At 50.2% G+C, this 12,927-nt stretch overlaps 1 protein-coding gene across 2 annotated transcripts; it reads right to left on the reverse strand.

Moving 5' to 3' along the window:
* Nucleotides 1-4,779: 4,779 nt before the first annotated feature.
* Nucleotides 4,780-12,343, reverse strand: LOC143793469 (programmed cell death protein 4-like). 2 transcript variants are annotated; one of them, XM_077280469.1, is made up of 11 exons: nt 12,208-12,343; nt 10,982-11,279; nt 9,805-9,902; nt 9,241-9,354; nt 8,941-9,159; nt 8,706-8,803; nt 5,665-5,779; nt 5,487-5,594; nt 5,255-5,365; nt 5,042-5,181; nt 4,780-4,930 (listed from the first exon to the last, which is right to left on the reverse strand). In XM_077280469.1, the coding sequence occupies exons 2-11, from the start codon at nt 11,241-11,243 to the stop codon at nt 4,879-4,881; spliced, it is 1,317 nt and encodes a 438-aa protein (XP_077136584.1). In that variant the 5' UTR covers nt 11,244-11,279; nt 12,208-12,343; the 3' UTR covers nt 4,780-4,878. The 2 variants fall into 2 exon arrangements, with proteins under 2 accessions (XP_077136584.1, XP_077136583.1); XM_077280468.1 differs by having other exon boundaries at nt 11,917-12,315.
* Nucleotides 12,344-12,927: the final 584 nt, after the last annotated feature.

Consider the following 12,927-nt stretch of genomic DNA (forward strand, 5'->3'; position numbering starts at 1 on the left):
CAATCTCTGTCCAGTGCTCATACCGACATCACCGCTCTAACGCTCATAACAACGACAATCTCTGTCCAGTGCTCATACCGACACCATCGCTCTGTAACGCTCATAACAACGATAATCTCTGTCCAGTGCTGATACCGACACCACCGCTCTGTAACGCTCATAACAACGATAATCTCTGTCCAGAGCTCATACCGACACCACCGCTCTGTAACGCTCATAACGACAATCTCTGCCAAGTGCTCATATGACACCACCGCTCTGTAACGCTCATAACAACGATGATCTCTGTCCAGTGCTCATACGACACCACCGCTCTGTAACGCTCATAACAACGATAATCTCTGTCCAGTGCTGATACCGACACCACCGCTCTGTAACGCTCATAACAACGATAATCTCTGTCCAGTGCTGATACCGACACCACCGCTCTGTAACGCTCATAACAACGATGATCTCTGTCCAGTGCTCATACCGACACCACCGCTCTGTAACGCTCATAACAACGATAATCTCTGTCCAGTGCTGATACCGACACCACCGCTCTGTAACGCTCATAACAACGATGATCTCTGTCCAGTGCTCATACCGACACCACCGCTCTGTAACGCTCATAACGACAATCTCTGCCAAGTGCTCATATGACACCACCGCTCTGTAACGCTCATAACAACGATGATCTCTGTCCAGTGCTCATACGACACCACCGCTCTGTAACGCTCATAACAACGATAATCTCTGTCCAGTGCTCATACCGACACCACCGCTCTGTAACGCTCATAACGATAATCTCTGTCCAGTGCTCATACCGACACCACCGCTCTGTAACGCTCATAACAACGATGATCTCTGTCCAGTGCTCATACCGACACCACCGCTCTGTAACGCTCATAACAACGACAATCTCTGTCCAGTGCTCATACGACACCACCGCTCTGTAACGCTCATAACAACGATGATCTCTGTCCAGTGCTCATACGACACCACCGCTCTGTAACGCTCATAACAACGATGATCTCTGTCCAGTGCTCATACCGACACCACCGCTCTGTAACGCTCATAACAACGACAATCTCTGTCCAGTGCTCATACGACACCACCGCTCTGTAACGCTCATAACAACGACAATCTCTGTCCAGTGCTCATACGACACCACCGCTCTGTAACGCTCATAACAACGATGATCTCTGTCCAGTGCTCATACGACACCACCGCTCTGTAATGCTCATAACAACGATAATCTCTGTCCAGTGCTCATACCGACACCACCGCTCTGTAACGCTCATAACAACGACAATCTCTGTCCAGTGCTCATACGACACCACCGCTCTGTAACGCTCATAACAACGATGATCTCTGTCCAGTGCTCATACGACACCACCGCTCTGTAACGCTCATAACAACGACAATCTCTGCCAAGTGCTCATACCGACACCACCGCTCTGTAACGCTCATAACAACGACAATCTCTGTCCAGTGCTCATACCGACACCACCGCTCTGTAACGCTCATAACGACAATCTCTGTCCAGTGCTCATACCGACACCACCGCTCTGTAACGCTGATAACAACGATAATCTCTGTCCAGTGCTGATACCGACACCACCGCTCTGTAACGCTCATACCAACGATGATCTCTGTCCAGTGCTCATACCGACACCACCGCTCTGTAACGCTCATAACGACAATCTCTGTCCAGTGCTCATACGACACCACCGCTCTGTAACGCTCATAACGACAATCTCTGTCCAGTGCTCATACGACACCACCGCTCTGTAACGCTCATAACAACGATGATCTCTGTCCAGTGCTCATACGATACCACCGCTCTGTAACGCTCATATCAACGACAATCTCTGTCCAGTGCTCATACGACACCACCGCTCTGTAACGCTCATAACAACGATGATCTCTGTCCAGTGCTCATACGACACCACCGCTCTGTAATGCTCATAACAACGACAATCTCTGTCCAGTGCTCATACGACACCACCGCTCTGTAACGCTCATAACAACGATGATCTCTGTCCAGTGCTCATACGACACCACCGCTCTGTATCGCTCATACCAACGATGATCTCTGTCCAGTGCTCATACCGACACCACCGCTCTGTAATGCTGATAACAACGACAATCTCTGTCCAGTGCTCATACGACACCACCGCTCTGTAACGCTCATAACAACGATGATCTCTGTCCAGTGCTCATACGACACCACCGCTCTGTAACGCTCATAACAACGACAATCTCTGTCCAGTGCTCATACGACACCACCGCTCTGTAACGCTCATAACGACAATCTCTGTCCAGTGCTCATACCGACACCACCGCTCTGTAACGCTCATAACAACGACAATCTCTGTCCAGTGCTCATACCGACACCACCGCTCTGTAACGCTCATATCAACGACAATCTCTGTCCAGTGCTCATACGACACCACCGCTCTGTAACGCTCATAACAACGATGATCTCTGTCCAGTGCTCATACCGACACCACCGCTCTGTAACGCTCATAACAACGATGATCTCTGTCCAGTGCTGATACCGACACCACCGCTCTGTAACGCTCATAACAACGATGATCTCTGTCCAGTGCTCATACCGACACCACCGCTCTGTAACGCTCATAACAACGACTATCGCTCATACTGGTGTGGCTGCTCTCTGTCCAGCGCTCGTACTGACGTTAGCGCTCTCTGTTGCCAGTCCCACAGGTGTCATGTTTCCTCATATTTCTCTTTATGACTTTCCCAGTTTTCTACAAAGTCCTCCAGAATGCCGCACCTTTGGTCATCGCTGTTCCATGGATCTCCCATGCTTGTACTCTGCTCAGTTAATGACCTATAATCCTCATCCTCCTCCCGTCGACTAGAAGGGAGTAGGACTTCTCTTTTGCTGCACACGTTATGTGAACCTTGTTAGGATTAGACTTGCCCTACTCTTTTAGGCTTGTGTGAAAGCCTTATTTCTGGGAGGACCATGTTTGCACATCTAGTGGTTTGGAATTTCACAGAACCAACATAAGGAACAAAGGTCTATCATTATCAGCTGTTATCACAGTGCAGGCACCTAGAAACCTACTAATGAAAACACTATCTGGAGACATCTTGGGTCCAATAATTCAGGCAGAAGGCCTGCAGAGGACACAAGGCATATCATGTGGAGCGATGTGCAGATGCAGAGGACACTGTTCATTTCTGATCTTCCTCTGCTTAGGTGTTTGGTTATACGGAGGAATCTAAAGGGTCCGAACGCTTCGGCACTTCCTCCAGACTTGGGGAATTGAACATTTCAAACAGGACAGTTCCTTACATTTTTCTACACTTTTTCATCATTTTCTGCTGGCCAGGTGAGGAGTTCCCATTGCACAAAGTAGGCCCTTCCATGGATAAAAGGTCTACACCTCCCTTAAGGCGGATCTGTCACTAGATCCCATATAGGCATGAGCGGTTGAGAAAACACGTCTTGCAGAACTTGTGGGATGTTTCTAGACTTCTGACCTTCTTAATTTAGTTTATTCTTATAATATGTCTATGAAGTTAGTGGTGACTGAGCACCACTTTGTGCTCCATCAATATTCAGTTTAATGTCCTCCCTGCCACAACCAGCAGAGTTATCAACAACCAAGCCCTTCCCCAGGTCTGGAAAGATGATTACACAGCGACACCAGAAGACCGGCTGGACAATCCTTTCTCTAGTGCTCTGCTGACTGCAGCTTCTAATGAGCTCCTACAAGGCCTCAGCAGCCACTTTGGGCAGAGCTTGAGCGATCTCTCATTTATAAGCTCGCACACTTGACTTTATGTGCCTCAGGGTATGTGCACACATCAGGATTTCTTGCAGAAATTTCCTGAAGAAAACCGGAAATTTTCTGCAAGAAATCCGCATGTTTCTTTTTGCGTTTTTTTCCCATTTTTTTTGCGTTTTTTTTAGCATTTAGCAAGCGTAATTAGCTTGCAGAATGCTAAAGTTTTCCAAGCGATCAGTAGCATCGCTTGGAAAACTGATTAACAGGTTGGTCACACTTGTCAAACATACTGTTTGACAAGTGTGACCAACTTTTTACTATAGATGCAACCTATGCAGCATCAATAGTAAAAGATAGAATGTTAAAAATAATAAAAAAAAATAAAAAAATGGTTATACTTACCCTCTGCAGACAGCCGATATCCTCAGCGGCGTCCGTTCCTATAGATGGTGTGTGCAGGACCTTCGATGACTTCGCGGTCACGTGACCGCGACGTCATCGCAGGTCCTTCACACACACCAGCTATAGAACGGAAGCGGCAGGGTGCACCTGAGAGGCGGGAAGACTCCGGGGCCATCGAAGGTGAGTATATAACTATTTTTTATTTTAATTCTTTTTTTTTACCGATTATATGGTGCCCAGTCCGTGGAGTAGAGTCTCCTCTCCTCCACCCTGGGTACCAACCGCACATAATCTGCTTACTTCCCGCATCGTGGGCACAGCCCCGTGCGGGAAGTAAGCAGATCAATGCACTCCTAGGTGTGCGGAATCCCCGCAATTCTGCAAATTTAATGAACATGTTGCTTTTTTTTTCCGCGATGCGATTTTTTCGCGGAAAAAAATGCAACATTTGCACAAGATATGTGGAATACACTGAAAATAATGGAAGGCATATGTAAGTGGTTTTTTAGCGTTTTTATCACGTTTTTATAGCGAAAAAACGTGAAAAAAAACGCGAAAAATACTGAACGTGTGCACATGGCCTCAATGTCTGACTAATATCTCTAGACAATCAAACACCAGACGGCTCTACTCAGCTTTCCATTCTTTATTTTGGATAAACTGATTGTCATGACAAGTTCCCCGGAGAGCCCCCCGATCCCTCAGAAGCATCAGTTACTTCAGGGTGAAATCACTGTTTGATAAGCCCGCCATCTCCCTCACTCACAAAGCGTTTGCGGCCCCTGTAGTAGACAAGAGTGAAGAACAGAAGGGTTAATGTGTTGTCTACCCTAATTTTACCATAAAGCACAACTCAAACTGTCCAAAGGTCAGCTCTATAGAGGAGCACTCACCTGGAGGGACACTGGTCCAGCAGCTGTTGGGTAATCACTCCCTCCTTGTAGCACAGATCTACTAACTTCTCCATCACGTTGTGGGCTAATGGGACATCTAGGGTGAGGTCCGGCAGCTCCGAGTACACACGCTGGAAGCCCTGGGCGACACTGGACAGTGAGAATGGCACCAAAATATGATACATACACACATATAAGTGACCAGAGCAGTACCCGGTTCATCTGGTCCAGGGTGATCAGGCCGCTCTCCCATAAAGCTTTCAGCAGCTTCACCACCTTCAGGACATGGCCTTCAGCAGAGCCTTCCAGCACCATAACCACAGCCTGTAAATGAAGAGACACCGGGATGAGGAAAATAAGAGAAATATCACCTTTTCCCCAGACCCTCACCATATCCCATCTTCTGAGTAACGACATCACATCACAGAGATACAGATATCAATACCTCATACACAAGCTCATGGTGGAAATGTGGCACCTCCAACTCCTGCAGGCATCGCTCCGTCTCAGACACTTGTCCAGAAACCAAAAATTCCTGTAGGATCAAGTTCATCTGAAAGAAGACACATCCATGACATCTCAGGACCAGCCAGGAAGAGGGAACCTCCAACCATGGCTCTTACCTCCTTAATAAGGTGTTTAACGGGTCTCTGTCCCCCACCAACACCCCACACATTGTCCAATCGGATAATTTCCCTCTTGATTCTTAATAACACTGCGGCACGGTCCAAAGCTGCCCTGTGAGAAGGAACCGCAAGAGACAGCATGAGATTACATCAGAAAATGTGACGAGAGGAGTGGGGTGAGAGAGAAGGACCAAGGATGAAAGGAATGAGGAACTGAGACAGGATGAGAAGAGCAGAAAGGGAAGCAGAACACAATGGATGTCATCAGCATGGAGCCACAATGTAAAGAATATGAGAAAACCGGACGAGAAAAATGAGAAGATGGAGAAGGAGCAGGGATGGAAGGAATGAAGAGAAGGAGCAGGGAAGGAAGGAATGAGGAGCTGAGACAGGATGAGAAGAGCAGAAAGAGGAGCAAAACACAAGATGGAGGGACAACATAAGATAACCTGAGAAACCCCAACGAGAGGAGTGAGAAGGAATGAAGAGAAGGAGCAGGGAAGGAAGGAATGAGGAGCTGAGAGAGGATGAGAAGAGCAGAAAGGGGAGCAGAACACAATGGATATCATCAGCATGGAGGCACAATGTAAGAGAACATGAGAAAACCCGACGACAGGAGTGAGAAGAGGGAGAAGGGGCAGGGATGGAAAGAATGAGGAGAAGGAGCAGGGAAGGAAGGAATGAGGAGCTGAGACAGGATGAGAAGAGCAGAAAGGGAAGCAGAACACAATGGATATCATCAGCATGGAGCCACAATGTAAAGAATATGAGAAAACCTGACGAGAGGAGTGAGAAGAGGGAAAAGGGGCAGGGATGGAAGGAATGAGGAGAAGGAGCAGGGAAGGAATGAGGAGCTGAGACAGGATGAGAAGAGCAGAAAGAGGAGCAAAACACAAGATGGAGGGACAACATGAGATAACCTGAGAAAACCGGATGAGAGGAGTGAGAAGGAATGAAGAGAAGGAGCAGGGAAGGACGGAATGAGGAGCTGAGACAGGATGAGAAGAGCAGAAAGGGGAGCAGAACACAATGGATATCATCAGCATGGAGGCACAATGTAAGAGAACATGAGAAAACCCGACGAGAGGAGTGAGAAGAGGGAGAAGGGGCAGGGATGGAAGGAATGAGGAGAAGGAGCAGGGAAGGAAGGAATGAGGAGCTGAGACAGGATGAGAAGAGCAGAAAGAGGAGCAAAACACAAGATGGAGGGACAACATGAGATAACCTGAGAAACCCCGACGAGAGGAGTGAGAAGGAATGAAGAGAAGGAGCAGGGAAGGAAGGAATGAGGAGCTGAGAGAGGATGAGAAGAGCAGAAAGGGGAGCAGAACACAATGGATATAATCAGCGTGTAGGCACAATGTAAAGAATATGAGAAAACCCGACGAGAGGAGTGAGAAGAGGGAGAAGGGGCAGGGATGGAAAGAATGAGGAGAAGGAGCAGGGAAGGAAGGAATGAGGAGCTGAGACAGGATGAGAAGAGCAGAAAGGGAAGCAGAACACAATGGATATCATCAGCATGGAGCCACAATGTAAAGAATATGAGAAAACCGGACGAGACAAATGAGAAGACGGAGAAGGAGCAGGGATGGAAGGAATGAAGAGAAGGAGCAGGGAAGGAAGGAATGAGGAGCCGAGACAGGATGAGAAGAGCAGAAAGGGGAGCAAAACACAAGATGGAGGGACAACATGAGAACCTGAGAAACCCCGACGAGAGGAGTGAGAAGGAATGAAGAGAAGGAGCAGGGAAGGAAGGAATGAGGAGCTGAGAGAGGATGAGAAGAGCAGAAAGGGGAGCAGAACACAATGGATATAATCAGCGTGGAGGCACAATGTAAGAGAACATGAGAAAACTGGACGAGACGAATGAGAAGACGGAGAAGGGGCAGGGATGGAAGGAATGAGGAGAATGAGCAGGGAAGGAAGGAATAAGGAGCCGAGACAGGATGAGAAGAGCAGAAAGAGGAGCAAAACACAAGATGGAGGGACAACATGAGATAACCTGAGAAAACCGGATGAGAGGAGTGAGAAGGAATGAAGAGAAGGAGCAGGGAAGGAAGGAATGAGGAGCTGAGAGAGGATGAGAAGAGCAGAAAGGGGAGCAGAACACAATGGATATCATCAGCGTGGAGGCACAATGTAAGAGAACATGAGAAAACCGGACGAGACGAATGAGAAGACGGAGAAGGAGCAGGGATGGAAGGAATGAGGAGAAGGAGCAGGGAAGGAAGGAATGAGGAGCTGAGACAGGATGAGAAGAGCAGAAAGGGAAGCAGAACACAAGATGGAGGGACAACATGAGAACCTGAGAAACCCCGACGAGAGGAGTGAGAAGAGGGAGATGGGGCAGGGATGGAAGGAATGAGGAGAAGGAGCAGGGAAGGAAGGAATGAGGAGCTGAGACAGGATGAGAAGAGCAGAAAGGGGAGCAAAACACAAGATGGAGGGACAACATGAGAACCTGAGAAACCCCGACGAGAGGAGTGAGAAGAGGGAGATGGAGCATAGATGGAAGGAATGAAGAGATGAGACAGGATGAGAGGAGCAGAAAGATTAAGACACAAAACGGAGGGACAACATGAGATAACCTGAGAAAACCCGACGACAGGAGTGAGAAGAGGGAGAAGGGGCAGGGATGGAAGGAATGAGGAGCTGAGACAGGGCGAGAAGAGCAGAAAGGGGAGCAAAACACAAGATGGATATCATCAGCATGGAGAGACAGCGTGAAAACCTGAGAAAACCCGTCGAGAGCAGTGAGAAGAGGGAGAAGGAGCATGGATGTGAAGTGGCCATGGAGACAGGATGGTGAAGCACCAGCACCCAAGTTAGTAGCTCTGGGTCACTATGTGGGGCATATCTCCTGCAGTTGTGGCAGGAAGAGCAATGGTATGACAAGTAAATGTCTCCGACAGAGTAATGATAAGTCATTCAGTAAAAGGAGAGAAGAGCCACATTTTGTAAAAGAGGACAGGCCCTGCCTTGAGATGACCCCGCCTGCTGACATGCATCATTCCCGGCATTTCCACCAGCCCTCTCACCGCGCTTGCTCACAGTCAACTCGTCCCTTGTAGCGATCCAGAAAATCTAATGGCAAAGCGTGATCCGCAACCGCACGGGCAATAAACTGGCCCAGCATCTGCAAGACAACACGAAGTATCAGACATAGCCCGCTGCAATGTGAACATCCTGCCAGTGCACAAACCACGGGCAGAAGAGAGGGTGACCGATATGGTAGGATGATGCCCGCATCAGCATCCGGCATATTGTCATTACCTGTGGAGCCTCAGGAGTGTCCAGGATGAGGTCAGGGAGGTCAGTCAGCAATCTGTCAAAGGCCTGGGCCATGTTCTCTTCAGACAAGACTTTACACAGATCACACAAGAGGCGAGAAGTTAGCTCACGGTGACTAGCTTTTCCTTCCAGGGACAATGAAACTGCAAGACGGGGAACCCCAGATCTCTGACTCCCCAAATTCAACTCCCGCAGAAGAGCCTGCAATCACAAATACAACTTCAGTTGTGAGTCTACTTGCTACAGACTAGGCCACCACATAATACATAGTCAGATACTTACTAGAACCTCCCCAGTGTCTCCATGCTCAAAGTATTCTTGCACCATGGGCTGCACCGTTTTCTGCATTCCGCTCTCATCCATCTCTGGGACCACCTTCTGATATACCGTGTCCCCCTGTTAAGTGAGCCCAGTGACTGACGGACACATGGACATCTCATTATACACACACCAACAACAAAGTCGGTTCTCACGGGAGATCTGCCGTCTTCTCATGATCCTACTATGCCTTATAAACCTCACATGGTGGACACAGTACATACGTTCAATGCTTTGTTCCCACTTCCGTCATTAGATATCAATAACTAGCTTGTACCCATTACTAGGTAATGACCCTGGTAAACCATAGTATGAAGGCATGTCCACCCTCTTATGTCCCCCTCCACTAATGTGACCATCCTCCCTCCTTCTGTACATTGGGAGACCACACAACCTACAATCCTGAATATCTTCCCTTGCTCTCCTTGAACCACCCTGTCATCTATGAAGGGTTCTACCTGTGCATCTTCAGTGTCAGCCTGTCCTCTCCATCTCCCTGTCTTCTAGTCATCCGCGCACTGCTATTACCTGAGCTGCTTCATCATAATTGGGGTCTCGAGCGTCAGGTTCCTGGTAGGTGTAGACCTGTCCTGGAGCTCCCCAGACACCTTTTCCACCAGCACCTCCTACAGAAACATCCACATTATAATTTCCTTCATGCCTCCCAATATCTTTCTAGACCCTAGATACTTTTCATAACCAAAGAACATTGACTGCTTTTCCAACCCAGGGTCCACTTCTACTCCACCAACGCATCCAATCCTGGACACTGATCATTTCAACTCTTGATTCTCGACACTGACCACTTCTGCACCATATAGCATTCGAGTCTAGACACTCACCACTTCTATTACACCGTGGCATCCAATCCTGGACTCTGACCACTTCTACTCCAGTAAAGCATCCAATCCTAGACAATGACCACTACTACTCTACCACAGCAACCGATCGTTGACACTGACTACTTCTACTCCAGTAAAGCTTCCGATCGTTAACACTGACTTCTTCTACTCCATCTGATCCTGAACACTGACCACTTCTACTCCATCAAGGCATCTGATCCTCAACACTGACTACTTCTACTCCATCACGGCATTTGATCATGGACACCAACCACGTCTATACCACCACAGCAGCCGATCCTTGACACTGACCACTTCTACTCCAGTAAAGCATCCGATCCTGGACAATTACCACTACTACTCCACCACAGCAGCCGATCCTTGACACTGACTACTTCTACTCCAGTAAAGCATCTAATCCTTAACACTGACGACTTCTACTCCATCACGGCATCTGATCCTGAACACTGACCACTTCTACTCCATCACGGCATCTGATCCTGAACACTTCTACTCCATCACGGCATCTGATCCTGAACACTGACCACTTCTACTCCATCACGGCATCTGATCCTGAATACTGACCACTTCTACTCCACAACACCAGGTGATCCTGAACAATGACCACTTCTACTCCATCACGGCATCTGATCCTGACCACTTCTACTCCATCACGGTATCCCATCCTGGACACTGACCACTTCTACTCCACAACACCAGCTGATCCTGGACACTGACCACTTCTATTTGTGGCATCCGCCACCCATTGGCAATAACCACTTCCACATCTACAGTCCTGGCCCCTTCCCTCCCCACTGCCCCTTACATCATTCCTTATCTGCCACTAGTAGTCCACTTTGTACCTTTCTTGGGCAGTCCTCGCCCTTTGCCCATTCGTGACTTTCTGTCATTCCCCTTCTCTCGAGGGCTAATGGGATCTGCTTGGTGGTCTGCGCTTTCAGATTCCCTGGTGGAATCACGGGATGATGTCCGGCGGATGCGACGCTTAGCCTTCGCCTTCACTTTGGCTTCATGTAGAGCTTTTTCTTGGGGGGTCCAGTTACGAGCCCCCTCCTCATCACTCAGCTCCTCTCCCTCCAAAACTTCATCCTCCCCGGGACCCATCCCAGCCGAAGATGAAGCCTCGATTGACCAGGTGCCCTGGAGAGGAAATGAGCGTAAGTACCCCAAAAACAACGGCCCCCCTCCAATGGTGCAGGGTGGACATCACAAAATTGTTCAGAGGACACGGGTCCGAGGGCACCACATACACCTCAACATTGAGCATGTCATTGTCCTGCCCCCTAGTATTCAGGGCTCCACTGTCCTGCCACCCAGTAGTCTTCAGGGTGCCATTGTCCTGCCCCCCAGTAGTCAGGGCGTCACTGTCCTCCTGCCCCCCAGTATTCAGGGCGTCACTGTCCTACCCCCCAGTATTCAGGGCTCCACTATCCTGCCCCCCAGTAGTCAGGGCTCCACTGTCCTGCCCCCCAGTAGTCTTCAGGACTCCACTGTCCTGCCCCCCAGTAGTCTGGGCACCGCTGTCCTGCCCCCCAGTAGTCTTCAGGGTTTCACTGTCCTGCCCCCCAGTAGTCTGGGCACCGCTGTCCTGCCCCCCAGTAGTCTGGGCACCGCTGTCCTGCCCCCCAGTAGTCTGGGCACCGCTGTCCTGCCCCCCAGTAGTCTGGGCACCGCTGTCCTGCCCCCCAGTAGTCTGGGCACCGCTGTCCTGCCCCCCAGTAGTCAGGGCACCGCTGTCCTGCCCCCCAGTAGTCAGGATTTCGCTGTTCGCACACACCTTACATTTTCTGCTGTTATGATGTAAGTAGAACAGAATGCACAAGAGTAGTGACAAGAGGTTCGAGATATGCAAAGAAAGGGTTAACGCTGCAGGAAATAAAGGGTTAATGATGGAGAACTATGCAGCAGGGAAGGAGTTAATGTAGCAGGGGGAGGGGTGGGGGTCCATGTGTTCCATATGTTTACTACACGTGCTGCAGACTGGAGCCCCGGGTCACCCCCACAACCCGGGCCACCCCCTGCTGCCCCGTGCACAAGTGTGACGTCACCGTCTGGGCAATGATCTCACCTCCAGTCCTCCACACACCCCAATACTGAGCCCGGAGCCTCCAAATCCCGCACTGCCTCCCTCAGCCTGCCCAGGAAGTGATGTGTCTGCTGCTGGGGCCTCAGATCCCTCCCCCCAGCCCTGCCTCCTAGAGGGCTGCCTGCCCAAACCTGGAGCCACCGACCTCCACCGACCTCACACCTCCACCGACCTCATACCTCCACCGACCTCATACCTCCCCCCAGCCCTGCCTCCTAGAGGGCTGCCTGCCCAAACCTGGAGCCACCGACCTCCACCGACCTCACACCTCCACCGACCTCATACCTCCACCGACCTCATACCTCCCCCCAGCCCTGCCTCCTAGAGGGCTGCCTGCCCAAACCTGGAGCCACCGACCTCCACCGACCTCACACCTCCACCGACCTCATACCTCCCCCCAGCCCTGCCTCCTAGAGGGCTGCCTGCCCAAACCCGGAGCCACCGACCTCATACTTCCACCGACCTCACACCTCCCCCCAGCCCTGCCTCCTAGAGAGCTGCCTGCCCAAACCTGGAGCCACAGACCTCAGACCTCCACCGACCTCATACCTCCACCGACCTCATACCTCCTGCCCCACCGACCTCACACCTCCACCGACCTCATACCTCCCCCCAGCCCTGCCTCCTAGAGGGCTGCCTGCCCAAACACGGAGCCACAGACCTCATACCTCCACCGACCTCATACCTCCCCCCAGCCCTGCC

Source organism: Ranitomeya variabilis, chromosome 1, assembly GCF_051348905.1.
Source record: "Ranitomeya variabilis isolate aRanVar5 chromosome 1, aRanVar5.hap1, whole genome shotgun sequence".
NCBI lineage: Eukaryota > Metazoa > Chordata > Amphibia > Anura > Dendrobatidae > Ranitomeya > Ranitomeya variabilis.